General features: G+C 56.4%; 1 protein-coding gene across 2 annotated transcripts in view; it reads left to right on the forward strand.

Moving 5' to 3' along the window:
• PPFIA4 (PTPRF interacting protein alpha 4) overlaps nt 1-27,659 on the forward strand; it is a 61,379-nt gene that overhangs the window by 10,057 nt on the left and 23,663 nt on the right. For both annotated transcript variants that reach the window (XM_066565039.1, XM_066565040.1), the window contains exons 2-7: nt 15,552-16,543; nt 24,275-24,376; nt 24,484-24,648; nt 25,140-25,214; nt 26,768-26,863; nt 27,384-27,605. In XM_066565039.1, coding sequence (XP_066421136.1) covers nt 16,307-16,543; nt 24,275-24,376; nt 24,484-24,648; nt 25,140-25,214; nt 26,768-26,863; nt 27,384-27,605 — 897 coding nt within the window. In that variant the 5' untranslated portion in view covers nt 15,552-16,306. The remainder of the gene's footprint in view (nt 1-15,551; nt 16,544-24,274; nt 24,377-24,483; nt 24,649-25,139; nt 25,215-26,767; nt 26,864-27,383; nt 27,606-27,659) is intronic.

A 27,659-nucleotide genomic window follows, 5' to 3' on the forward strand; every position in this document is an offset into this window, starting at 1 on the left:
CACTGCGTCTCTTTGGGATTCGCTCGTCGGGGGTGGGGGACATCCCGGGGCTGCTGTCACCCTCCTGATAGGCATGGCCTCTCAGGACCCCAAATTCCTCACAGGTCCCCCCAGGCACAGCTCTGGAGGTCAGCCCACCCCTGTAGTCACCAGCGTGGCTTTCAGAGCCATTCTCGGGTGGTTGCTCCCCCACTTGTTCTCTGTCTGTTCAGCTTCCCCCATCATATCCCTGTTCTCATCACTCATTATTTCTCTCCAGGTGAAGGCTTTTTAATAACAGCTGACATTTCAGCCATTTTTGAGTCATTTCCTTTCTTCTACTCCAATTTTCTTCATCTTCTTCATAGCTAGGAAGCCTTTCTTTGTCCTTGGCCAGAGGGGAGGTGTCTGTTATATTGCCTCTGTTATCATATTCCAGGAGGTTTGATTGGGTTAATGAAAATCTCTGGGTTTTTATGTGTCACTTCCACTCTCATCTTTTTTAGCCTGGTTTCTTAAGGAAATTAAACCAAAAGCCTTGTTCCATTGTGGCCTTTACTCTCCCCCTGCTTACTCTTGAGTGTGTTGGTCTCTGATGGGGTGGAGAGCTCGAAATGCTCAAAGGTTTGTGATGGTTGTTGGAGAGGACAGAGCCAGGGAACAGCCCAGAGGGACATGGGGCATAAGGCCAGTGGTGCAGGACTGGGGCTCATTGCCCAGAGAACAGGGCTGTGAATCCAGCCAGGAATATGAGGGACAGCGGGGCTGTATCCCCCAGCCCATGAGCTGGGATAACAGGCCACAGCACTGGGCTCTTTGTGCTGCACAGCAGCTTTTCTGAGCTTAGGAAGGGATTCAGAGGAGGATCCAGCCTCACAAATGCAGGGTTAGCCTGGGATTTGGGAGGCCTAGGCTGTGTTTGCAGGTGCAGACTCACACGTGGCTGCGCTTGAGGGCTTTTCCTGCAGCAGCAGGAGCTGCAGCTGCTTTAAGCTGGTCTCCTGGAGTGTAAACTGCAGTGACAGGGGAGCCAGAGGAGATTTTCTGCTCCTGCCCATGCTACAGCAGGGAGAGGCAGTAGAGCTTTCCCAGTGGCTGCTACAAATCTGATTCCTTTGGTAGTAATGTGGGTATCGTAGCAGTGCTGGTGAGGGAAATCTTGGGGGTCCTGGGAGAAGCACGGTGTGGAGTCAGGAGCTCAGGTGTATTGGTGGAAAAGGACCAAGGTGCTTGTTGGGGTATCCTTGGAGCTTGTTGCCCTTTGCAGCAAGGGATGGGGCACCTGTTGTGTGTGTCCCCTCCTGTCCCAGCCCAGCCTGGGGACAGGGATCATCCCTTCCAGCTCAGAATATTCTCTGGGTCTGTGCCAGGCTGGCGAGGAGAGTTTGCTGGGAATTCATGCAGCCTGGAGAAGCTCTGCCCACACCTCACTGTGAGGGAGCAACGTGTCTGCCTGGCAGTTCAGCTAGGGACTCCTCTGCTGTGCAGGTGAGCCCCTGCTCCTTGGCACCAAATCTGCTGTGGAGCTGCTCTCTGAAGGTTTCCCCCTTCCTTCACTTTGCATCTACCTCTGGTGTTTATTTTGGCAGCCTGTTCTGCTGATTTCTCTTCAGCCAGGCCTGGCTTAGCCCCCGGCCTTTGCCCAGTCCCTGCTGGAGGAAATTGGACTTGCCATTTCCACCTCCTGGTCCCTGCCTGGTCCCACCTCCCTTGTGGTCCCTCCCAAGGTGAGGAACCTCCTGGGTGATCCCCAGCATAAGGGCACTTGTAGTCTGGCAGTGGATCCTTACCAGGTCCTCACAGGGTCCCTTCTGCTGGGGGATCCCCAAACTTGTGATCTCAATAGAGGGGGATGCACAGAGGTGGCTCCATGTCCCAGCTCATCCCATGTCCTTTTCACCTTGCTTGTGCTCTGCTGAGCACAAAGGCCTGGTGGGAAGACAGGTCACATATGATGCAGCTCTTTGGGTGTGGTTTGGAGTGAGGTTTCCTGTCCAGCTGTGAGAGAGACCTGAATAAACAGAAAAGGGCTTGGCAGTGACCCCTGCTTGTACAGGTGCTTCATGGTTCCTCTTTCCAGGAAGCATTTTGGGCTTCCTTTGTCCTCTCCAGCCTCTTTTGTGATGGTGGTGAGCTGGGCTCTGTAATTGAGGAGATCTGAATAATCCACTGAGGAAGCTGCTAATTTGAAGACATGTCTGTAATAATTAAATCATTATCTGGAGGGAAGAGAGAGCAGATACCAAAACGGGGCTAATTAAAATCCAAACCCAGGATGACTTGGGCTCTGGGCCAGAGCAGAGCAGAGTCTGTTGGGGATGTCTTCATGTGTAATTGCTTTTCAGCATCAGTCCCCACCAGAAAACCCATCTGTTTCCCCTCAGGAGACTCAGACTGACCCAGAAACCCTCTTGCCTTGCCCTGTCCCATGTTCCCCTGACCAGACACAGCTGGAGGAGGCCACATACTTTGTAAAGGGCAGAGGAGATGGTGAGACCCAGTTTGGGAGAGTGTTTGGTTCTTGAGCTTCAGGAACTGGATTCCACCTTATCTCATTTCAGCCCTCAGAACTGGCTGATGCTCTTCAGAAATTTCTGAGAGCAAGGAGCAAGGTGGGCTTGGATCCATCCCTGCTCTGTGGAAGGATTTGGACATGCAAAGGTGCCAAAGGGACCCAGTGCCTGGGAGGAAGGTGGCTTTGACTGTAGGGAGAGATGAATCCTGTTCAGGTTCACTCCACATCTGGGGTGGGAGCACCCTGGAGAGGCTTCATGGCCTGTAAGGATGCAGATCACTGCTGGATGTGAGCCCAGCCCTGGAGCTCCCTGTCAGCTCTCAGCAGGTCCAGGCAGGTGAAGGTGGATCTGCTGAGATGAAGGATGGTGACCAACAACTGTGGTTGTGATGTTGGAGGAGAGAAAGGGCCTTTGGACAGCCCCTCATGCTGTGCCATGAGGGTGGGAGGGCTGCAGGGTGGGTGTTAATGTATGTTCCCAGAGCTTCTGGGAGTGCTTTGCCTGTCAAGCCCAGAGTCCACCACGTTTTCAGAGTCCACCATGTTCTTCAGCAGGGCCAAGCACTTTGCAAAGGGCAAGGCACAAAAATCCCACCTCCAGTTACATACCAGTTGGATGCAGGGTAAATTCCATCCTTCTGAGTGCCTGCACTGGGTGCATTCCCAGGGAGCTGCTGCTGCTGTGTCTGCATGGGCTGAAGGGCAGCCCATGGGGGTGAGGTCTGGAATTGCTGTATTTTGGCAGGGAAGTGATTGTAGCTGTCCAAACCAGGCACCTCCCAGAGCTGGTGAAGATAAGTTGGTGCATTTACCCCAGGAGACAAGGTCAGGGGCTCTGTCTATCAGGTGTTCACATGAGAGCATCACTCAGTGAATGTCTCTGGATCAGCACGACAGGTGAAGGTCACCTCAGGTGGGCTGGTGCCTGCAGGCAGCTCTGAACTTGGGGAGGTGGGAGGAGGGCAGGAGGCTGGGCAGGGAGCCACTTCTGCTTGGGTGAGCATCCCACCAGTCCTGACACATGCTGGTTTTTCTGCCTGTACTGCCCTTTGGGGCTGCAGCTCTGCAGCAGCACAGCCTGGCCCTACTGAGTGCTGGGGCTCAGGGAGGGCCTGACCCCCCCAGCCAGTGCTGCTGGAGCTGGGCTCTGCCTGCTGCCACATCTGCAGGAACAGGCACTGGGGGGTGTGCAATGTCCAAAACTTGCTGTAAAAGAGCCAGAAATTTAAAGCTGTCTGCAGAAATGGTCACTAAACCCTCTGGAAAGCGTTGGCTCAGCTGCTGTTCTCGGGTTGTGTGTGGAGAGAGATTCACAGCCCCAGATGTGTCCTTTTGCCTTGTGAGCTTTGATATGCTCTTGGCTTTTAACAGAGAGCACACAGCATCCTCAGCTCAGGCAGCAGATGTTTTCCAAGGCATTGGGATGTCCCCTTTCCTTCATTCCTCCCCCAAGGGCGTTTAAGGCCCCCATGTTTTTGAGTGCCCACAGGAGCAAACAGGGGGACCAGGTAGAAAACCACCCCACTTGCAACTCTTCCCACCAGTGGTGCACCAGTGTAATCACCCACATTTCATTCCTTTGAAAGCCTGCTGAACTGCAGATGTGTCCCTCCTCCTCTGGTGATGTCTCATGGATTGGCCACATCCTGCTCTGACCTCCTGAGGTGGTTCAGGGAATTGTTCCTGGGGCTGGGATTGGAGCAACCTGGGATAGTGGAAGGTGTCCCTTGGCAGGGGGTGGAACAGGATGGGTTTAAAGGTCCCTTCCAACCCAAACCAGTCTGGGATCCTGTGAACTCAGTATGCAGGAGCCCCCAAAGTACTGGGAGTGGCAGAGTGCTGTTCCCAGGGGCTTTGGGCCAAAGGGTGAAGTGGGTTCAGTGTTTTTTGGGTTCCCTTTGGGTGTGATGGGTGGAAGCAGGGGTCAGGCTCAATGATGCCATGGCTGGGGCTCCCCTTTGGGTGAGCTGGGATGGCAATGGGAGCCTGTGGGTGGCACAGGGAGGACAAGGGCAGAGCTCCTGGGGCTCCCATGCCAGGCAGGGCAGTCCCTGGGGACACTGAGGACACTGCACTAGCTGGGCTCCATGGAGCTGACATTTTGAGAGAGAGCAAGTTAGAAATTGAGTTGAACTAGTGCCTGGTGCTGGATTTTGAGATGATACATGCCCAGATGAGAGCTCTGCTGCCATGGGAGAGGGCTGCCACCCCTCTGCAAACCACCACACTCCCTACACTTTCTGGAGCAATTTGGTGGTGCCTCCCTTTGTCTGTTTTTTCCAATCCCCAAACAAGGGGAGCAGTGGTGGTACATGGTGATTCCTCTGGTCCCTCCCTCTGCTCATTCCATGCCCTCAGGGGCTCTGCTTAGAGCTCCCTGCTGGATCCAACACAGCTCTTCACATTGATGCAAACCTTGATTTATTCTTCCTGATCTTTTCCAGTACTTGGGATTTCTGGAGGGAACTGAACTTTTATATCCCTTATATCTTCCTTGTGGCCTATATCCAGGAGGAATGAGCTCCAGATGGAGTTTTTCCTTGGCAGGCTATTTTTGAGGTGCTTTTTGTGGTTCCTCTGATGCTTAATCAGGGATGAGCTAATCCTACAATTCTCCTAAAGAGGAACAACTTGAATTTTCCTTCTAAAGCACAGCATCTCCAGGCCCTCCACCTCGCTGGTGCCACGAGTGGGCACATCCTCCCCTGTGTCAGGAGTTGGGATGTGCAGGGCAGAGAGTTCCCCAGAAAGTCCTTCTTGCATGAAACAAGGCCTTAAATGCCAGACAGGAGTAGGATGAGTCCTTCCTGCAGCACTGTCTCTTTGGCTGTGCCAGGTGTACTGGGTGTGCCAAGTGTGCCAGGTGGGCTTTGGCTGGGGCTCATTTAGGGGCTCACTTTGCACCTGAAGGGTGTGGGTTGAAGATGTGACCCTGCTCAATGTGGATTTGGACAGAGCAGACAGGGCTCCAGTGCCTGAGCCTCGCCCCAGCCACCCTGTAACGTCCCTGTCCCCAGCTGTCCCCTGGCTGCTCCTGCCAGGCCCTGTGGCTGTCAGGGCTGAGACATTGGGAGCTGACACTGCCCTGGGCTCTCCCTGCATGGGCACTGGGAACAGCACCAGGGCCATTCCAGCCTGGACTGGGGGCTGGTTATCTCCATCTCTGCCTGCTCCTTGCTGGGATTCATCCACGCATTCCAAACCAGCCACGGTGCCAAAGGAGCCTGGCTTGGCAAGGGAGGGCTGTGCTTATCCATGGTGTGAGGGTGCTTGGGAGGAGGAGCAGGTTTCAGTCAGGCAGGGATTTAACCCCACAGTCCTGCCTTGTCCTATGTGGAGCTGAGCACCCACGTGTCCCAGTAGGGGTGGAGATGCTTGTGGTAAATCCTGTGAGGTTTCCTTGCCAAACGTTGCAGAGCTGTCCCAGTGCTGGGTCTGCTCATCCTCAAAGCCTGAGTGTCCAGAACTGAGAGTGCCACTGATGTCCCACTGCATCTGGGCAAAAGCTCTTCAGGAACTGGCTCTGCTATCAGCAAAGGGATCAAGCAATTGCTAAAGCCCCTTAGCACAGGCAAGGAGCAACAGAAGGGATGAAACCAAGGGGAAACCTTCCCCACTCCCCATCACCTGAGTTACTGAAACCATCCCAGTCACCTCTGCTTGGGGTCATCCAGTGCCCAAGCCACGATGGAACAGGATGGACTAAAACCTTCTGTGCTTCAGGAGGGTGGAGGAAAGGGGAGCCCTGCCTGGACTGTCTGCAGGTGGCATGGGGAGCACAAGGGGAACTTGGGGCACAGTCTGGCCGCTGTTGTCTCTGTTTGTGTGCTGGGGTGGTTGGTGGTGAATTGCTGAGTTCTGGAGGCCTCCCCAGGGCCAGGGTCATGCTCCAGGACCATTGGTGTTCCCTTGCAGGTTGTGGTGCCTGCAAAACCCCAGAGTGTGGTGCAGGGATATGTTCCTGAGCCTGCTGTGGTCCAGCCTGAGGCCAGCAGCACCGGACACATCCCTACTGTGACTCTGAACACCCTCTTAACACTTCCTAAATTTCACTGAAAGCCCCATCTGCCTCTCCCCCAACTCCAAACTCTCTCCCTGGGCTCTTCCTCAACCCCACTCATAATTTAAAGTCTGGTGAGGGATGGTTGGCCAGGGCTTGGAGCATCCTGGCCTTGTGGACAGTGTCCCTGCCTGTGGCAGGGGTGGAACTGGTTGAGCTTTCAGGGTCCTTTCCAAAGTGAACCATTCCATGACTCTGTGCTGGCAGAATGCTGGAGACCTGCTCAAGCAGGCCAGGGAGTGGGATTTCACTGTGGGCCTCAGGGAGCTCACTGAGCCCCTTTCCCTTTCCACCAGTCACGGAGTTGGTGGCTGAATTTTACCCTGGGATTGGGCAGATGTGCAGCTGCTGTGCAGGACTGGCTATCACTGCTGAGCCTCCTGGCAGGGAGGGCCTGCTGAGGGTGTGGAAGAGACTCCAGTGGGATGGGAAGTGAGGGAAAACCCTGGATCTTGGGCAGACCAGGCATGGCAGCTCCTCAGGTGCACGTGGGGTTTGCCCCGGGGTTTCTCTGCAAGCACAGCCTCCGCTGTGCCCTGAGCTGGGCACGGGCTGGGCATGGGTGCCAGGGCTGGGTGAGTGGAGAGGCCCCTCCACAGCATTTGGCAGGGCTCGGGTGCACCCTGGCACAGATTTCCCCAGCCCCCCTCGGAGCTGGTGACTCTTCCCTCGTCGCTGAATAAATTAGCACCACAAGTGCTCACGGGGTGTGACTAAAGCAGGGCAGCGCTAGCGAGGGGGAGGCCCCGGCTCCAGCCCGGCAGGCTCCTAGATGAGATAACTCCTCAGCACAAGTGCGACGGGGGCGGGAGGGATGTACCCGTGGCAAAACCTCTAGTGAAATCATGGAAAATCACCAGCCATGCCTCTGTGTCTCAGCAAGGATTGAAGCTGTGCCGTGCTCGTGGGGAGACTGAGGCGCAAGGCCTCACTTTCCCAAAGGTAAGGGGACTTTGCAGCGATGCTCCCTCTGTGACAAGCGCAGGATTTTCTCTCAATGGTTGTGGATCACTTCCCTGTCAGAGGAGTCTGCATCCACCTTGGGCTGGAAACCAGCGCTATTGCTGGGATGGATCCCAGTGCTGTGTTCCCTGGCAGAGTCAGGGGCTGCTTCACCTCCATGTGCTGCTTCTGTAGGGAATGCATTTCCTTCTGCTGCTGTTTAAAGCAACCTTCCTTGAGACAGAAATCAAAGACTCTCAACACCTTAATACAAGGAAGAACTTTCTCCAGAGAACCAGAACAGCTGCCTGGGGAGGGTGTGGAGTCTCCCTCCCTGGAGACATTCCAAACTCACCTGCATGTGTCCCTGTGGCACCTGCTTGGGGTCTGACCTTGCCTTGAGAGGGTGTTGGACTAGATGATCTTCAGAGGTCCCTTCCACCCCCAACTATTCTGGGCTTCTGGGATTCTGTGACTTCAGCCTAACAGAGCAAAGGGCAGGGGGTTTGGTTGCAAAGTTATGGAACAGAAGGATGGATGAGCCATATGACACACAGCAGAGCAGCAACTAGAAAAGGAAATGGTTGTAACTGGAATTGTGGCTTTTTTGTGTTGGTTTGGTGGCTGCTGAAACCCCTCCTTGTCCCTGTGGATGGCTTTGAGTGCAGACCACATCCTGGAAGAGCAATGTGAGCTTGGTCTCATGGATCAGGTGCATGTCTCCTCCCTGCCAGACCAGAGCACATGGTTGTTTTCCAGCCTCTTGTGCATCAAAGGAATTGGGATGTCTCCAGGATTTCCACAGCCCTGTCTTTCAGTGATGCTGCTGGGTCCAGGTGACTGGAGTGGGGTGTGATTACAGGATTTGGGGGTTTGGTTTGTGTTTTTGCTGGTTCGGGTGAACCCCTCGTGCCAACTGGGGCAGCTGTGCCAAAGAGTGAAATCCAGCTTGTGTTCCAATCTCGAGCTCCTCCAGAACACTCCCTGTGCTTCCACACAGCCCCTGGGATCCTCGGGGCTTCAGCAGCCTCCTCAGACCTGTGGTCCTCCTTGGGATACCCTGAGATCCCACCTTTCCCTGGGGTCAGGGCAGGACATGTAGCCCACTTTGGAAACAGGGAAACTTGAGTCAGGACCCCCGACACAACCCCCACAGCACATCCCAAGGTGACAAAGTCCTGTGGATTCCTGTGGGTGTCTGTGTGACCGTGTTTGGGTGCCAGCCCTGGGGCTTCAGCTCCCTCCTCCCCCCCAGGGCCCGGCGCAGATTTTGGCTCCTCGTCTGACAAGGTTTTGCTGAGGAACAATTGTGTCTCTGCACAATGAGGAGCAGGTGGCTGTCTGAAAATACCCTCTGGAAGTGGTGTGTAATGCCTCCCCTCCCACTGGGAAGTATAAATACCAGTGCAATGCTAGCATTTACTGCTCCCTGCAAAGAAACTGTCAGATCTGGACATTTTTCCTTGTGGATTCTCCTCTGGTTTAGCAACTTGAGTGAGCAAGGGTTGAGGTGGGAACTGCTTCATGGGTTTGGAGCAAGTCTTTGGGGCAGAAGTGTGTCCTTTAAGGTAAGATATTGGGAGTAGCTGCCTTTTATTGCTTGCAATGTCCCCTGTCCCCACTCTTTAGGGGCACCCAGGGCTTCCCAACACCTGAGACAGCTCCAAACCCTGGAGACGCTGCCTGCATGTCCTGTTCTGCCACTGCTGCATCTCCAACAAGGTTCAAGTTGGGCATTGTCCCACTGGGGGCAAAGGACACACTGCTGCAGGGGTGGGGACCGCAGGAGAGAGAGGAGAGAGGAGGCACCTCTGTGTCTTTGCTCAGGTCTCCGCCACGTTCCCAGCCCCAATCTCAGCAAATCCATCTCACCTTTTGGAACAGGAATCCAATCCTGTGCTGCTGAAAAATGGCACCTTATTTCCAGCCAGAATGCCTCATTTCCCTTGTTATCCCTGGGTGTCCTGGCCACGGGCAGCCCCTGGCAGCAGCCAGGGACCATCTGTGCAGTTCCCTGTGGTGGCAGGGCTGCGTTAGGGAATTCAGGAGCGCTGTTACCATCCGGGCCCCATGGAAAACTGCATCTTCCTTGTCCCTCTCAGGGGACTGCAGGTCCCAAGAGGCCACAATGTATCCTGGGAATAAATAAGGGGACCTGGGAGAAAAGCTGGGTTGAGGCTGTATCTTTTCCCAACCTCTAATTACCACATCTCTCACTGAGGGTAGGAGAAATGGGCTCTATGGCTTGGTAGGGATGGTGAGGAGGTTCCCACCCTGCCATCCCACTGCTCAGAGGGTCACTACTGACCTTCCCTGGGGTAGGCAAGGGTGGGTTGGTGTCTCAACATGTCCTGGCTGCTTCCAAGTGGTGTCTGACTGCAGTGAGGGTGAGCAGGACTTGTGCTGGGATGTGGCTCTGTCTGCAGGGGCAGTGTTTGGGATGAGCTTGCTGGGAATGCCAGGATGTGGCACTTGCAGCCTGTCCTGGGGTCACAAGTTCCTGAAAGGTAAAGCTAACAGCAAAAGGGCATCAGACTCTGGTCCCTCCTAGATCTGGCAGAGAGGGGTCAGTGTGGAAGGTCAGTGTGGGTGCTGGACCCCGAGTTTGGCCGGTTGGGCAGAGGGGAGGCTGTTCCTGTGCCAGGGAGCTGGGAGTGACGGGTGCTGGTGTGGGCTCTGCCACCCCAACTCTGTGCTTCCAAGGCCAAGCTGGGCAGCTGAGAAGGATTTTCCAGGAGCAGAAAGGATTAGAGTGACATTTTTATGGGATGATCAATCTCTGAGAGCTTGTTGCCTCCAAGGAGTGCGTTAAAGCCTCTTTGCCAGCTGCTTGCTGGGTGATGGTCCTGCTGACAGAGCCACCGAGGCTTTTCTCTTCCTCTTGTCAGGGCTGGGATGGGAGTGGAGCTGTTCAGAGAGGAAACACGAGGCTGTCTCTATCCTCTGTGTGTGGGTAAAGCTGTGGGTGCTTCTCGCCCTCGTTGGGAAGGGAAAGCCTGGGTGCTCCCTGGGACCCAGCATCCCATGGGCAGCCTGACTCACTGCAGAGCTGGGCTGAGCAAATCATCAGCTCCAGGGCAAAAACCCCTTCTACTCCCCATCAGCTCCTCCACATCTGGGCACCTTTGTGAGGAAGTGGCCTCTCTGAGCAGGCAACATGTGATGGTGCTGTTTTCCATCCCCAAAAGTGGGAAAAGCATCGTTTTGGGGTGGAGGGGGGAGGGATAGTAAAGCAAGCACGTTTTCCCTGGCAAGAAACCTGCTCCCAGCAAGCCTGTGCCTGGCAGCCCCATGGGACTAAAAATACCCAGCAGGGGCTGGAGCTGTGCAGTGTGTGTTTGCTCAGCTCCCAGCTGTCTCCTTGCAGCCTCTACCCAATGATTATCCCAGCACTTAAGGCCCTCTAAAGCCAGGCAGAAGCATTTAGGGAGTTCTCCCAGAGACCTGTGAAAGGTTGAGATTTACAGGCACTAATTGGGAGCGAGCTCAGGCCCCTCTGACCTCCAGCAGCACAGAGCTGCTCTGGGTGTGTCCTTGCTGCTGCTGCAGTCACAGCAGAGTGTGGGGGGTGTCTGGGCTGTCACCCACACTGACGTCCCCAAGGTCCTTCAAAGTCACCACTGGTATGTGTGGGTTTGCCTGGGAGCTGCTGAGCTTTGCTGGGGAGGGACAGAGCCTGGGTGTGCCCCCTCAGCTGGGCTGAATGGGAGAGGCACCTGGGAATGGGTGAGCTGGAGCATGGAGAAAAGCCCAAGGTTTGAGGTGGGACAGAAATGAGGGGAGTTGACTCTGGAAAGGAACATCCTGCACATTCCTGCTCATGTGCACTTCCCTGGCTGCATGGATGTTGCTGTATCCCTGTGTGCACATCCCTGCACACTCACCTGTGCCTGTTGCTTACTGAACTCACTCCCTGCTCCACAGGCCTTGAAGACAGCAGGGATCAAACCCAGCCTGGTCCTGGCTCCTTCATGTGCCATCCCAAATAAACCCTTTGCATCTGCCCTGACTCTGGGTGTTGGCCCTTCCCAGAGCCTGGGCTACTCCTGGGACTCGTGGTGTTGCTGTGAAAGCTGCAGTGGTCAAATCCAGAAATGATCACTCACGAATCCATGGGGTCACAGAGTTCCTGTGGTTGTTAGAGGAGTGGATCCAGGATGGGGATGCTGGAGGCAGCTCAGTGTCTGTCCACGGAGGTGGACGGTCCCACTGCAGTGCAGGGAATTTCCCACTCTTGGATTTTGCCATGGTTCCAGCCAGGATGGGCACATGGGGCTGGATTGTGTCCAGAGCCACACTCAGAGGTGGCAGAGCACCCCCCTGGATTTCCCTGCCAGGGGCCCTCTGGCAGAAGGATTCTCAGAGTGCCACAGCATCCTGGGAGGCACAGAGAGCCCTGAGAGCCCTGGGCTGGCTGTCCCCACCTGTCTGGGGCTCTCAGGCCAGGCCAGGGGGGCTTTGGCTGCTCTCTGGGGTGGTGGGAGGTCTCACCCTGCTCATAGGGCTGCTCCAGCTGCAGGGGTTTGTAGCAGCTGCTGCCTTACACCTCTGTTGGTGTCCTTGGTGGTTCAGGACAAGTCAGTGCCGACAACCCCAGGCCCTGGGCACAGAGGAGCTCGGGGTCACCAACGTTGCCTTGTCCAGGAGAGTTTGATGCTTCACTGAGCATCCTCAGGGACAGGGCACAGAGGCTTTTGGGGACCAGAGGAATGGGGTGAGTCCACCCTGGACCAGCTGTGTAAGATCCCTGTGATTCTGTGATCACCCTCCCCAGGCTGAGGGACTGGCTGTGCTCATCTCCCCATCTCCCTGCACAAGCACACAGGAATAACAGGATGTGACTGTGGGCAGGAGCAGGTTTGCAGTGAAACAAAACCCCCCCAGAACAACTCGTGCACGAGCTCAACCATGGGGGAAGCAGAAAGAAAATCAGCTCTTGGATGTAAATCTGTGCCTCTTGCTGCACTGTGTGGGTCCAGCCCCATGGGGGTGTGGGAGGCTGCCATGGCCCTGCTGGAACTGGCATCTGCAGAGTCTCCTCATGGTAAGGGTGTCTCTCCTTTGCAGCTGGGATAAATTTCCATCCCGTCATCGCTCAGGTCAGATTTATGTCTTGGTCATTCCCTGCAGCATTTCCCTTCCCTGAGGGCTTGCAGGGCTCTTCCCTCCCTCCCTTGATTAAAATCTCTTAATTCATCTGCTAATTTCTCCCAGTTCCCCACCAGCAGTTGGCTGGGGGCCATGCCCATGGGGCTCATTTTGCCATTCAAGTCGTCCTTAGGAGGTGCCAGACTTTGCCCAGCCTGAGTGTTCCTTCTCCATGCTCATCCCTCAGGCAGAGGCACAGCAGAGGAGGGGGCATGCAAGTCACCTCCTTTAGGCTTTGCACCCAAATAACAGGGCTTAGCCCTGGGGTAGGACTGGTTTCTGCTCTTCTTGGCCCTGGATCTCCCTGGTGTCTAGGACCTCTTAACCCCAGGAAAGCTGGCAGGGAGCCCCATGGGTACCCCTGTGGGTACCCCTGGGGCTGTTCATTAGGGGCGTAGAACTGGAAAGCATTTTCCCTGCTTAATTACAGGGAATTGGATGAGGCTCATGTCCAGCTCAACCCAAGAAGAGCAGGGGCTGGAATAGTCCCTCACTCTGTGCCTTTTGCTCCACCAGCCTTGTTTTTGTGGGATCCCGCTGGGATGGTATCCTGGTTTAGGGCAAATTGGGGAGAAAACTTCCAAAAGGGCCCCCCCAGAAAGCAAACCCACACAGCCCCTCCCCACACCTGGTTCGGGAAGGATTCCTTGGAAAGAAGTGGAAAGAACCTGTTTATTTAACAGGGAAAGCACTCCCCAGCACATAAAATGAACAATACCGGATGACAAAACTCAATCGCCGCTCTGAAGAGACAACAAATTCAGAAAGTCTCTCCTGTGGATGCTTGCTCTGTTATCAATCCCTCCAGCACTAGGAAAGGCTGCTGCCCAGGGTAGGCCCCCATAGGCCACAAAGTGCAAGCTCTCAGTGCTCCCCAGATTCCAGTCCAGAACAGTTCCAAGAAAAGGGAAAGAAAAAAAGACAGTCCAGGGAAAACTCTGCCTCAGCCAGCTAAACCAACTGAAAAGCAAAGGAGGGCTCTGTTCTGCCCTGTCCGTGCTCAGACACCACAGTGCAGTTCTGAGTTCCAGCAGCCTGTGGAGGAGTGAATGCAGTCCCTGATAACAAACTCCGTGCTTCTTCTTCTCCCCACCTTGGCTCTCAGAACCAGTCTTGAAGGCACAGAATAGAATATCCAGCATTAACAGAACACATGATTGGGGATACAAGCATCATAACCTCACCCTAGGACGGATGGGATGTCCTCAGTGCAGTTATCCCATGAATCCACAGTTACCCTGGTCATCCACATCCCAACAGCCAGGACAGAGCATGAACAACCCTCAAAGCTTCAGGACAGTGTCACATGTCCACAACAGGTTTTATCCCACTTGAGGATCCAACCTGTGAAGGGAGGGGAGGACACCACCTGTGGGACAGCCCTGTCCTCTGTCCCCTGAAGCTGGCTCAGCATCACACAGGAGGCACAGTGAGGGGCTGCTGCTTTTGCCAGAGCCTCTCTATTTTTAGAGAGTTTTTTGTGTCAAACTTCCTCTCAGCTGATGAGCCAATGTCATCCAAAGAGCAGAGTTCTGATTCCCCTGCCCTGGCAGTGTCTGGTGTGACAAAGGCGCCTCCTCACAAGTGTCACCTTTCATCAGGGCAGGTCCCAGCTGTGCCACTGAGCTGTTGGGCACAAGAGCTTTCATCCCAGCCCAAAGCACCAGAACAGGCTGCTCTGGCCCAGGCCTGTGTGCAGGTCCTTTTTATCCATGTGTGTGGGGGAGAGTTTGAAGGGGAAGTGACACAGAATCCCAGACTGGTTTGGGCTGGAAGGGACCTTAAAGCTTATCCAATCCCACCCCTGCCATGGGCAGGGACACCTTCCACTTTCCCAGGTTGCTCCAAGCCCTGTCCAACCCGGCCTTGGACACTTCCAGGGATGGGGCAGCCACAGCTTCAGATGCATCCACAGACTCAGAATATTCAGACCTATCCTTGAGCATTTCATCTGCAAAGTTTAAAACTGGAGCAGGGCCTGCCCCAGAAGCAGCTCTAGACCAGCACTGCTCACCCTGGGCCTGCTGTGTTGTGTTTTGCTGCTCAGCTTGAGCCCTGCTCATGGTTTGTCCCCTGGCACAGATGGTGACCGGGGTGGGCAGGTCCTCACTGGGGTGGCAGTGTCACACTCACCCTTGCTGCTGGGGACCCTTACCCAGCTGCAGAGGGCTGAAGTTCCCCCACAGGACTGTGAATCCCCACCTGGCACCTTGTCTGGGATGGTTTAGGGAAGGTGGGGCTGTGGGCTCCAGCATCAGCCCTGGGCTGGGTTCTCAGGTCCAGCCATGCTTTAATCCAGCCTATATATTGCCCAAATGCCAGCTCTGCCTCTTCCCTCCAGCCTCTCATCCGTGGTGCTTGTGCTTGGGCAGGAATTTGGGGATGCTGCTGCCTTCATCCCATGGGAGAGGTTTGACCAAGGGAAGATGTGCTGGAGTTCAGTTGTCACTGAAAGGCTGGGCCCAGCACATCTGTCTAGAGGAGGGGGGAACATAAATCCAATCATTCAACTCATTTGTTGCTGTGACTTCCTGCCAGGTTTGGGCTAAAATCAGCTGGAGCCTGATTTTCTGCAAGCTCCCTGAGGCTAGGGAACAATGGGGCTACAGGGGCCCTGGGCAGCCAGGAGTTCCACAGAGGGCATGGGATCCTGGCCCAGGATATGTGAATGCCAAAGACAGTTGCAGGATTTTGGGTGCCAGGGTTGCTGTTTCCTGCAGCTTGGTACCATCCTGGATTTGGGGTAGTGGGTGCAGGAGGTACAACCTGGCACAGCCCATTCCTGTGGGTGCTGAGCCCACCTGGTGCAGCTCTCAAGGGTTTGATGGGGGGCAGAGGGGGCTGGGCAGGTCTCTGGGCATTTTGGGACCAGCAGGAGGGATCTGATCTCTGTCCCCTCTGCCACAGGTCACTGCTGGGTGTTTGAAGAACTGTGATGCTCAACGGAGACATGCTTCCACGTCAGCAGTGACACCTCATCCAGCTTCAGGGAAAACAGCTCATCCTCACCAGAGCCCCCCTCAGCATGGCCAGGCAGCCCAAACATTCCCTGGACCCTCCCTGTGCTGGCTTGGGCTCTCCATTGGGACAAATCCTCAAGGATCGTTTTGTCCCCCTCTGAACAGCCCGGACGCTGCAGCCCCTTGGAAAGGCATCAGGGAGGTGACACACGGAACCCAGGAGAGGTGACACACAGAACCCAGGAGAGGTGACACACGGGACCCAGCAGAGGTGACACACGGGACCCCAGAGAGGTGACACACAGGACCCCAGAGAGGTGACACACGGAACCCAGGAGAGGTGACACACGGGACCCAGCAGAGGTGACACACGGGACCCCAGAGAGGTGACACACGGAACCCAGGAGAGGTGACACACACGGCACCCCAGAGAGGTGGCAGCAGGAGCTGGCAGTGACAAGCAGCAAGCAGGGCTCTGGTGACTGCGAGGACCCTGTTGATGCCCAGGACATCCCTGCACCCTGCTGGAGTGATGCCAGCTGCTGCTTAGCCCACAGGAGGAAGGGATGGGGAGTCCACCTCCTTGAACACCCCCCTGTCCCCTCCCGTGCTGGCTCCCCTGGCCCCCGGGAGCCCGCAGTGATGTGACTGTGCTGAGCACACCCCCAGCCCTGTCGGGAGCCTCCCCCAGCCAGCCCAGCCATGATGTGCGAGGTGATGCCCACCATCAGCGAGGGGGACCCGCTGGGCCCCCCCCAGGGCTCGGAGGCGGATGCTGACTTCGAGCAGCTGATGGTGAACATGCTGGACGAGAGGGACAAGCTGCTGGACACCCTGCGGGAGACGCGCGAGACGCTCGCGGTCACCCAGAGCCGCCTGCAGGAGACGCTCCGGGAGCGGGACCAGCTCCAGAGGCAGCTGAACTCGGCACTCCCGCAGGTGAGGACCTGCCCTGGCACGAGCCTGCCCTGAGGCACACGAGGGGCATTGGATGTGGGGTTTAGCTCATGGCCCTGGGGGGTTGGCTTGGTGTGACAGCGGTGATGCTGCCACGGGTGTTGCACCTCATGTCAGCAGTAAATCCTGTGGGTTCTCTCAGGCCAAGCCATGACCAACTAGGACATCTCCCCTTCTCCTCTGTACCCTTGCTGGTCTTTGAAGAGGGGTAGGAATGCAATGCCCCTGTCCACATGGGAATGGATTTGGAGAAGGGGCAAAACCTCTCCAAGGACACCCCAGGGTGAGAGCAAGGCAGGTGCAGACCCTTTGCTTCCTATGGGGACAGTCAGTCTGCTGGGGGACAGCACCTGGGGAGCAGATAGCTCATTTTGGGCAGCAGATCTGGCTTTCTGCCTCCAGTCAACTTCTTGGGATGTCAGTAAGTGCTGAGCCCACCGTGGCACTTTAGATGGGGACATTAACCATTCATCAATCACTCTCCTTCCCCACTGTGCAGAGCAGCCCCACTGCTGCCCCTTCCCTCACCAGGAGGGCTCCTTTCCATCAGCCCCCTTTCCCAGTGGGGCAATGAGACTTCTGTGTCTCAATCTTGGTCCTGAGAGGGGACACTGGACGCAGAGCTGGTGCAGGGTGGGGACTGGGACATCTCAGGGAGCAGAGGACAGCAAGGCTGCCAGGGGCTCGTGCTCAGTGAGCAGCCCAGGGCTTGGGGAGTCAGGGCTTGCCTTGGGGCTCTGCTGGTGCTCTGCTCCTGGTTCCTCCACCTGCAGGACCCTCTCCAGGTACTCCAGAGGCCTGGTCTTGATTTCCACAAAGATATTCAGGCTAGAAGAGGGTGAGGTGGATGAATCCAGTGTCACAGGGCTGTGCAGATTGAGTCTGAGCTGCCCACCATCCCTGTGGGGTCTTTTGAAATAGCACAGTGTCCCAGGGCTCAGACTTGGGGTAACAGAGGTTTGGGGGGGCTGTTGCTTTGTTCTGCTGTGGGTATGGTGTGGGAGGAGCCCAACAGCCAAGGGAAGCAGGAGGCTTCAAATGTTTGCATCTGTTCTACCTCTGCAGTGCTGAAACCTGAAATCCTCCTTGCCTGGGTGTTGGGGTTTGGAGCACCTTGGAGAGATGGGAAATGGGTCAAAAATAGTGGCATGACCTAGGACAGAGCTTGGGCTATTGGCTGGCCAGCTCTCTGCATCCCTGCCTTGTCTGGATGGAGGAAAGCAGCTTGGGAACAGCTGCTCCATACACAGAGCTCAGCTGGTCCTGGCTCTGCCCAAGAGCAAAACACCCAACAGTGCTTCCCAGGAGCTCCTGGGGTCCCTATGGATGAGTTTACCTTCCTGAAAGAGTTGCTGAGACATACCTAGGTGTTGGGTGCATCCAGTCTCACCACCACCTCCCTGTGCCGAGGGCTCGGTCCCTCTGCTCCCGGCTCTGGAGAGAGCAAGCCGGGTCACCCTGACGCTGTGCCCGCCCCAGCGCAGCATCCCGGATTAAGGGATGCGCGGATTTAGCCTCTGCTCCTGCTCCGGGGATGGGCCCTCGGAGCCTGGGGTGTGCTCGGAGCAATCTGGGTCAGCACTCAGGGCCGCCGGCAGCGCTGTGCCCCCTGTGTGCCCAGCTGGGGCCGCCCTGGCCCCTCGGCCCCGGGATGTGACTGGGGCGGCTCCCATGGGGAGTCCCCCGGAGCTCCTGCTGCCTCCCGGTCCCTGCGGGCAGGGGGCTCCGGTGCCCCCCGTGCTCTCCCCCGGACATGAGGGCTCGGCATGAACACGGGAAGCAAATCCAGAGGTGCTCACCTGCCCAATGGGATTAATGCCAGCATGTGCATGTACCAGGTAAGTGGGACCAGGACGCGCGGGTCTCTCCCCAGGGCACTGGGGAGCATCCCATAGGTCTGTCCCATCCTCTTCCTCCTTCTCTGTGAGCTCTTTTACCCAGGAGTGGTAAAAGTGTCTCAAACCCATTGGGAATGGGATGCAAGCTGGATTTCTGGGAGAACCCCTTCTTTGAGGGCAGGATTGGGCACCGAGGCTCATCAGTAGTGTCCCCTGAGTGCAGCCAGGCTGGGGGATGCACTGCCTGCTGAGGCTGGGATGGGTGGCATCTGGGGATGTGGCACTCTGCAGCCTCTCAGGGCACAGTGGCAGCTGGATGCTGCTGTGTTGGCATGGGATCCAAAGGGACAGGCTGGGAATGTGCATCTGCTGCAGATCCAGGTGTGGGGCAGGCAGGGGATGTTCCTGTCCAGGGCAAACCCCTTTGCAGGGATGCTCCAGGCATGCTCCTGCCTGTAGCTCCCATTCCCCCTTGCCTGTGCTGCATGGCTGAACCATCCCCACTCCCAATCCATGGGGGCATCCCTCAGCCCCCAAAAGGCAGAACTCCAGGGCGATTTCCTGAGGAGACTAAGCTGCCTTAATGCTTCTTACATGATTTATTTATTCATGTGGCAGTGCTGAATGTGACTTAATCGGGCTGAAAGCTCCAGCTCCAGCCCCCCTGTTCTGCAGGGAATTTGTGGCCGAGGACTGAGCCCTGAGCAGGTTCTGGGTGCTCTCTGTCCCCCAAGACCCTGGCTTTGCTCCCCGCTGCCTCCTGCCCAGCCCCCAGCTCAGTTTCTCCCGGGGGCAGGCGCCACGAGGGGATGTGACACTCAGGGCTCCCGGTGCATCCAGACGTGCTCCCAGTTCAGAGTCCTGTGTGGGATGGAGCTCCTCCCTGTCCTGCCATGGCTTGGGGGTTTGGCAGGAGTCCCTGTCCCCAGCTGTGTCAGGGGGAGAACATGCTCCAAGATTTCAGCAGGGCTGAGGGCTGTGGGCTTCCCATGGCAATGCAGACCTCCTGCAGTTCCTCCTTCCATGGAGCTCTGCTGCACCTTTGCTGCCTCTTGGCTGCCTATAGAGCTGAGATCTGGCCTTTTTGGGGTGAGCAGACCCCCTAAGACTGCCCAAACTCCCGGGAGGTCCCCCAGGAGCCAGGGCAGATCCTGACATCAAACAATCACATATCATTTCAAAGTATATCTCGAGTTATCTTGCAAAGACCAGCAGGTAAATGGGAACCTCAGGAGCCCCAGGTGGGGGAAAACACCCACCGGGAAAGACCCTTAAAGCATCTCCAGATTTTGGGAAGGATGGAGGGATCTGGCAGCTGTGTTGGAGCTGGTTGTGCTCCTACAAGACTAGGATGCTGAGATGTTGGATTCCTGCTTGCCTGGCTGCACAATGCTCCTCCCTGAGCAATCCCAGGTGGAAATACACATCCTGCTGAAGGGAGGACCCTGATTCTCCATGGATGCTCTTGCAGAGGCCTGGTGTTGTATCCTGGAGGTCTGGGAGGTGCCAGTGTCCAGCGCTGGGGGTGGGTGATGGTCGAAGCCCTGGGTTTACCCAGCAGGATTTAATCTGTGTAATCCCATGCTACAACTGCTGGGGCCATGTTTATCCCCTCATCTCTGATTTGGGGCTTTCTCTTCATTCTGCTCCACTCCTGGGAGAGAAGAAGTGGGGTGGTGGGGCTGCCACACGGGCAGACAATGGATGGGACTGTCCCTCTCATGCCGAGTCAGCAGCGCTGGTTTCCCAGCATGGGCATCCTTCCCAGCCATCCCCTGCCACTCCCTCAGGAGCAATCTCTCCAATTAGGGGCTTTAAAATGCCATTAACCCTACAGCTGGAGCTGGTTTGTCCCCAGGCTTGGGTGCCTTGGAGCAGCAGCTGTGCTCCTGCCACAAACAAGGAATTTTGCTGCCTGTGGTGTGATCCTGCTGCACCCCTGTCTGTGCTGCAGATGGCACTGGGAGAGACACGAGGGGGCCCTGGGCTGAGGTCTTTGGCATTCCAGCTTTTCCATGCTACAGGCCTTGGAGCCTTCTCCCCCAAGCTTCCTAAACCTCTCTGTGCTTTTCCAGCCATCTCCATGCTGCTGGTTCCCGGCCTGCCTCCAGCTCCTTTCTGTGCCTTCCCCCCTGATGCAGCCAAGGAGGAAAACCCCAAACCCCCAACATGGCAGGTGCTGACTAAAGATCCGAGTCCCAGTCCACAGCATCCCACTTCAACACCTTGTGTGGTGCTCCAGGTCTCCCTCCCTGCTCTGAAAACAGCATCTCTATATCCTGCTCCATCCCTCCATTCTGCTCCTTCCCTCCATCCTGCTCCATCCCTCCATTCTGCTCCATCCCTCCATCCTGCTCCTTCCCTCCATCCTTCTCCCTCTCACCCCAGGACTTGGGGCCAAGCCCAGTCAGTCACTTGGTGGAGGTTTGGTTTTAATCCAAATTGGCCCCTTCCTGAACTGCTGGGCTTGCAGGGCTCCTGGGGACTCCCAGGCTGTGTTTGTCCACCCTTGGACTGGAGATCAGCCACCTCTACTTCACTTTCTAATCTGTTTATAGGCATCCCTGCTTAGTCCCAGAGCCTATCAGAGCTGTGCAGGCACCTCTGCCTTGCTTGGGAGACTCCTGGCCATGGCCAGGGCAGAGGAAAATCATCTGGATCCTCTTTATCTCCAGTTTGCTGGGATGGAGGGCCATGGCACACCTGTGGATGGGGGTGGAGGCTGCACTCCACAGTGTGACACTGCAGCCGTGCGCTGGGACAGCCTGTCATGGTCCCCAGCTTGCCTGGTGCCCACCAGTGACCCAGAGCAAGGTGGCAACATCGGCATCTGGCACAGCTGGGGCTCTGGGAGGTGTCTGTAAGTGGGAGCTGCAATGGTTTATTCCTATTTTTTATTCCCAAGGCATCATACTCAGGCGCTGTGTACTTGGCTGACCTCACTGCTGGCCTGGCTCGCCGCAGGGCTGTTGCTATTTTTGATGTAAATGTTCATTTTTGTAGCTTTCCCTGAGGGGGGACAGTGACTGAGGGCTCTTTGATTTGCCATGGGGTGCTCCAGGCCTGGCACAGGATGTGGGACACAGAGCACAGGATGCAGGCAGCATTCCTGTCGGGATGAAGGGCTGGGAGAGGAGCAGCCCTGGGGGAGGGCTGGTGGCAGCTCTGTGCTGTGCCCACCCTGGCTGTGACCCGCTGACCGCCTGTGCACTGGGCTGGCCGCAGCAGGGGCTGCCTCTCTCTCCAGAGGATTTGCTCCCTTTTAATCCCCTCTTTCAGGATGAAATCCTGATTGCAGGAGCATCTGTACAGCCTGGCCATCACAGCAAGGGAATGCAGGGAGAGGAGACCAGGTGCTGGTGATCTCTGTCCCCAGCACTGGCCATCCCTCCTCTTGCTGCCTCCAATGCCTTGTCCTACCCATCCCGCACTGCCCTGCTCTGTTCACTCCTGTGGGAAAGAGCATCCATGTCCACAGCCAGTGTCCCCTTCCAGCCAGACTTTGGATCCGCAGGGTGCTGGCCTGGTGCTGGAAAAGCACAGAGCTGATGCATCCCCCACGTTTTCAGCTCGGGCTGCTGGAAGCCATTCCCGGGGCCATCCCAGTGCCAGGATGCTTTTCCCAAGCTCCTGGAGCCCTGCCACCTGTCTCTCGGCGTGCTGAGGGACTGGGGGAGTGACAGATCCCTGAACCTGTGGCGATGCACAGGCACCTCTCTGGCATATCTCCCTGCTGCTTTCTGCTCGCCGGCATTCCCAGCCTGGCTCTAATCCGCAGGGATGCTCGGGAGCTGCTGGCAGCGCTTGCATAACGCACGGAACGCGCACGTGTGCCTGCGGCCGGGCCTGATTCCCTGAGCCCGCCGGGATCGGGGTCGGGATCAGGATCGGGTTTGGGGTTGGGATCAGGATCGGGATCGGGGTTGGGATCTCATGGAGATTGGAATCGCACCGGCATCGGGATCAGGATCACACTGGGATCGGGATCGGGATCGCACTGGGATCACACTGGGATCGGGATCACACTGGGGTCCCAGCGCCAGGCAGGGCACGGCTCCGGGAAGGGCTGGGCTGGCACAGCGGGATCCCACTGGAGCTGGGTCTGCCGAGGGTTCCCTGTGCTCTGGAGGCTCTGGGATGGTCCCAGAGCAAGGATGGGATGGGGCATGGCAGAGGTTAGTGATGAGGTTTGGGGTGTTGTGACAGATTTGGGGGAGAACTGGTGGGGAGAAGGGTGATCCCAGGGCTGGAGGGATCCCTGGGGAAGGGATGGGGCCAGGGGTGATCCCAGATTGGAGCAGTCCCTAAGAAGGGATGGGAAGAGAGAAAACTGCAGGGCTGGAGTGGTCCCTGGGGAATGGATGGGGCAGGAAGGGGTCTGGGAAGGATCTGGGGACCTCAGGCCCTGGGGCAATGCCAGAGCAGGGATGTGGAGCAGGGATGTGGAGCACGGTTGTGGGGTGGCAGCTGCCTGAGGCAGGTGACAGGCAGGAAAGCAGCTGTTTCTAGGATCAGTGATTCTTTCTCTTTCCTCTCACTGCAACCTGCTCAGGTCCTGTGCCACTGTGGGGGTCTCAACTGCACCAGTGGCACCAACATCCCCACCAATCCCAGGCTACAAACCCCAGCAGTGGGACAGGTTTGGGGAGGGGAGGGAGAGGGAAAACCTGGCTGGGGCAAGCAGATGTAAAAGCTCTGGATTTCTCAGAGCTTCAGCTATCACAGGAGGTTTCACTTGGAGCTGAGCAGAGCATTTGGTTCAGCCTAAGCCTCAATGCTTTGCTTCAATTTGAAGGGGTTTTATTTGGTAAACCTGAAAATTAAAGTGAAAAAGAATTTCATGCTGTAAAGCAGCTCTCAACCCCCTCTTGAAATTTGGTTTGTTAATGCTCCATCAAATCCTTCTTGGCTTCTTCTGAAATCCTTTGCCTTTTAAAATTCTTTCCAACACTGAACATGGTGTGAATTCATGGCACGTTCCTGCATTTGCATTTCTCACCCTAAGAAATCCCAGCTGCAAAACCTCACTTAGGCCTGGCACCATTGAAGAGACACTGGGAGCAATGGGAGGTGCTCCTGGGCTCACCCAGGTGCCTGGGTTTCATTTTTTATGGGAAAGGGAGCCCTCCTGCATCGAAGGGACTTCAAAGTGAATTTCCCTTCCCCTCCAACACAGCCACAAGTGTGATTGTGGCTTTCATCCTGTCTCGAGGGATGTGCTGGGTGTGCAGCATTCCTTTGGCATTGCTCTGGGCTTGGCTCTTGCTGGCTGGAGGAAGCAGTGGCAGCAGCGAGAGCTGGTGGCACCTGGCTGTCTCCTGCTGTGCCCCATCCCTCTCAGCTGGGACTCGGGACCTGGGCGTGCCCCATATGCAGCCCACTGGGGCTCCACGTGCTAGACTGAGGCAGCAACCTCTTTTTTGCAAGGAAGTTTTGGATGATTCCAGGTCCTGAGGCCATGGCAGAGGCTGGCTGAGGGCCAGGGGACTCATCCTGACCAGCTGTGGCTTTGTGGTGAGTTTTAGCCTGGTGGGATGCTCCGAGGTGGGATCTGCATCCAGGGGACAGTGGGAATGGGAATGTGCTGGTGGTCTTGACTGGGATGCTTTCAATGCCATCAACCACCTCTGCAGCTGTAGAACAGTTTCTTGTGCCATTGGACACCAAACCAAGTGGGATAAATCTTGAGCTGCTGTGTTCTCCTTGTCCAGAGCATGAGGGAAGCCAGGAATAAATCCCCTCCTGGCCTGGCTGTGCCTCTCCACTGGTTTCTCCACATTCCCTCAGTGCTACCCTGGTTGGGTTTGGATGGGAAATGCTGTGCTGGAGGTCCAGCAGTGCTGACTCCACCATGCTCTGTCCCTGCTCTCCGCAGGAGTTTGCGACGCTGACGCGGGAGCTCAGCGCCTGCCGGGAGCAGCTCCTGGAGAGGGAGGAGGAGATCTCAGAGCTGAAAGCCGAGCGCAACAACACCCGGGTAAGCCTGGAGACCCTGCTGGGAGGCCCTCAGCCCTGGGACTGTGGGAGCCCAGGGGCTGCTGGGCCCATCCTGGCAGTGACAGCCCCTCTGTTGTCCCCCTGCAGCTCCTGCTGGAGCACCTGGAGTGCCTGGTGTCACGGCATGAGCGCTCCCTCAGGATGACCGTGGTCAAGCGGCAGGCCCAGTCACCTTCTGGGGTGTCCAGTGAGGTCGAGGTGCTCAAGGCACTCAAGTCACTCTTTGAGCATCACAAGGCACTGGATGAAAAGGTGGGAAAGCTGCTGGGACCTCTCCTGCTCAGAGTTCCTTCTCCCACCCCTCCATTCCCTCCCTGCTACTTTGTGTTGTTAAGGTTTGGATATCCCAAAGCTGCAGTGAGGAGCTGCTAGGGCTGCCCAGCATATCCTCTGGGTTTGAGGCTGTTGGGGACAGGGAACCCTCCCAGGTCACTCTTGGGGTGGTGGCATTTGACACCCTGGGTCAGTCTTCGTTGGTTCTCCTCATTCATTCACCTCAAGCATCTCCTTCCTCTGCTAGGAGACCTCTCCAGGCTGTTCTGGCCATAGATCTCCAAGAATTGACCCAGTCTGTTTTCTCCAACACAGTTTAACCCCCTGTGATGGCCTGGATGATTCTGAACCTGTGAATCCACCTGAGCCTGGCTGTCAGCCTAACAAACAAGCCTGGGAGCATGCCTAAATCCTGGATCCCCTCATCCTGGATAAATAACAGACTTTCCCATTGTTTCACTCACCTGCAGGTGAGGGAACGCCTGCGAGCAGCCTTGGAGCGCGTGGCCACCTTGGAGGAGCAGCTTGTGGATGCCCATCGGCAGGTAAGGGGTACCTGGGCACCTGCTGGGCTGGGAATGCTCCCCATTACCTTGGGCAGTTCATGTGGTATTTGCATTTGGTCAGGTTCTTTGTAAGGCTTTTGTTCTAAAATTGCTGTTTACTTGAAGGTTTGTCTGTGTTTAAGGAAACCCTGTAAAGATTCTGAGAACTGTTTGTCTCACAGGTGACATTTCCCTGTTGTTTGCTGTTTGGAATTCATGTCACTGACAAAAACAGTCTGAATCTGAATCATTCCAGGGGGCTGAGGGTGACGTGGGATTTGCCCTGATTTGGCAGAGACCCAAACCAGGCTGTTACAAGCACCTCATCTTGCATCCCCCATCTTCTTCCCTGCTGGAGTCTGGGGTTGTCCTGTTCACTGTCCCCAACCTCCAGCCGTGGTCATCTCAGAATTCCAGACTCATTTGGGTGGGAAGGAACCTTAAAGCTCATCTCATTCCACCCCCTGCCATGGGCAGGTATGCCTTCCATTATCCCAGGTTACCCCAAGCTCTGTCCAACCTGGCCTTGGACACTTCCAGGGTTAAAGTGTTCTTGAAGAGACATGAACTCTGTTTTCCTTCCTGGAGTTTGTGCCCAGCCACTAGTCCCAAAAGGAAGGAGCCATTCTACAGCCTCTGCTGGCCAAATTTTGCTTCTCTTTCCAGCTCCCAGGATAAGTCTCATGGTATTTCCCAGGCTCCCAGGCCCCTCTCCTTTCAGGGACCATTCCCCACCCTCCTCTATCAGAGCAGGACACAGGGCCAGTGTTTACCCCCTTCTCCTGCTGCACTGGGTTCAGAATCTGTCTGGCTGTAAACCAGTGAAATGAGCTGGGAGGGAGCCCTGGGCTCACCAGGAAAACCTCCCTCAGTACTGAGCCTTCCCAGCACTTCTGACTTCCTCTCTCTTAGAATCATGGAATCATTAAAGCTGGAAAAGTCTCCAACCTTTGACCAAACACCCCCATGCCCACTGAACAATATTGTGAAGTTTCACATCCACTTGTTTTTTGAACATTTCCAGTGATGGTGACTCCATCACTGCCCTGGGTAGTTGTGCCAGGGCCTGACCACCCTTTTAGGGAAAGGCTTTTTCCTGATGTCCAACCTGACCCTCCTCTGGCATAGCTTGAGGCCATTTCTTCTTGTCCTGTCCCTTTGTTCCCTGGGAGCAGAGCCTGACTGCCCCCCACCCTGGCTGCCCCCTCTGTCAGGGAGTTGTGCAGAGCCAGGAGGACCCCCTGAGCCTCCTTTTCTCCAGGCTGAGCCCCTCCAGCTCTCTCAACCACTCTTGGTGCTCCAGTCCCTTCCCCAGTTCTATTCCCTTGCCTAAACATGCTCCAGCCCCTCAATGTCCTTCCTGAACTGGGAGGCCCATAGCTGCCCCAGGATTCCAGCTGTGACCGTGCCAACTCAGGGCTGTTCCTCACCCGCTCCCTCTGGTCCCCCCAGCCACGAGCAGGACTCTGGCAGGGAGCTGGTGCAGCCCTGGCTGCAGCAGGACTGGCCTCAGCTCCTGCTGTCCCTGGTGCTGAGTCCCTGTTCCCATGCAGGTGGCAGCTCTGCAGCAAGGCTCTGCCCGGGAGCCTGCGGCGGGCGAGCGCGAGGAGAGGGAGCCCAAGGAACCAGCAGCCAAACTTCCATGGAAGGTGAGAGCCCAGCAAAGCCCTGCTCTGACCCTGCTCAGTGAGGCTGTCATTTCTCCCATCTCCCTGCTGGCTCCAGGGTGCTGAAAACCGTTTTCCCTCTCCTCTGGGTCCAGTCCTGTGGGAAATGCCCTTCCTGGTGGATACAGGCCATTTCTGAGCGGGGTGCACTGAATTTGTGCTTGGGTGCTCCAGGGGGTTCTACTTCCCAGAGGTCACAGGATGGTTTGTATGGGAAGAGACCTTAAAGGCCATCTTGTTCCAACCCCCACCATGGGCAGGGACATCTTCCACCAGATGCTCTGGTAAGCCCTCAGCCACCCCTATTCCATCATTCCTGTAAGCAGCCCCATCCCTGGCTTATGGAGGCTGTTGATGGAGGTCCCAGAGGCCCCTGTCTCCACTTCCACCCCTTCACTGAATCCCTGCAGGGCCACATTCCCACTTTGAGTAGCTGCAGGCAATGCCACAGCCTGGGAGCTTTGGAGCATCCCAATATCCTCCTCCCTCTGGTGCCTTGCAGCGTCTCTCCAATGGCTCCGTCCACCCGGACGACGAGGCCGGGCGGGTGGTGGAGCTGCAGGAGCTCCTGGAGAAGCAGAATTTTGAAGTAGTCCAGGCCAAGGAACGAATCTCTGCCTTGGCTGCCAGCGTGGCTGAGCTGGAGGAGGATCTGGGCACTGCCAGGAAGGATCTGATCAAATCTGAGGAGATGAGCAGCAAGTACCAGAGAGACCTCCGAGAGGTGAGTCCCTGTCCCCTTGCACTGCCCAGCCTAGGGCAGAGACCTCACAGCTGC

This window comes from Molothrus aeneus, chromosome 24, assembly GCF_037042795.1.
Source record: "Molothrus aeneus isolate 106 chromosome 24, BPBGC_Maene_1.0, whole genome shotgun sequence".
NCBI classification, from domain to species: Eukaryota; Metazoa; Chordata; class Aves; order Passeriformes; family Icteridae; genus Molothrus; species Molothrus aeneus.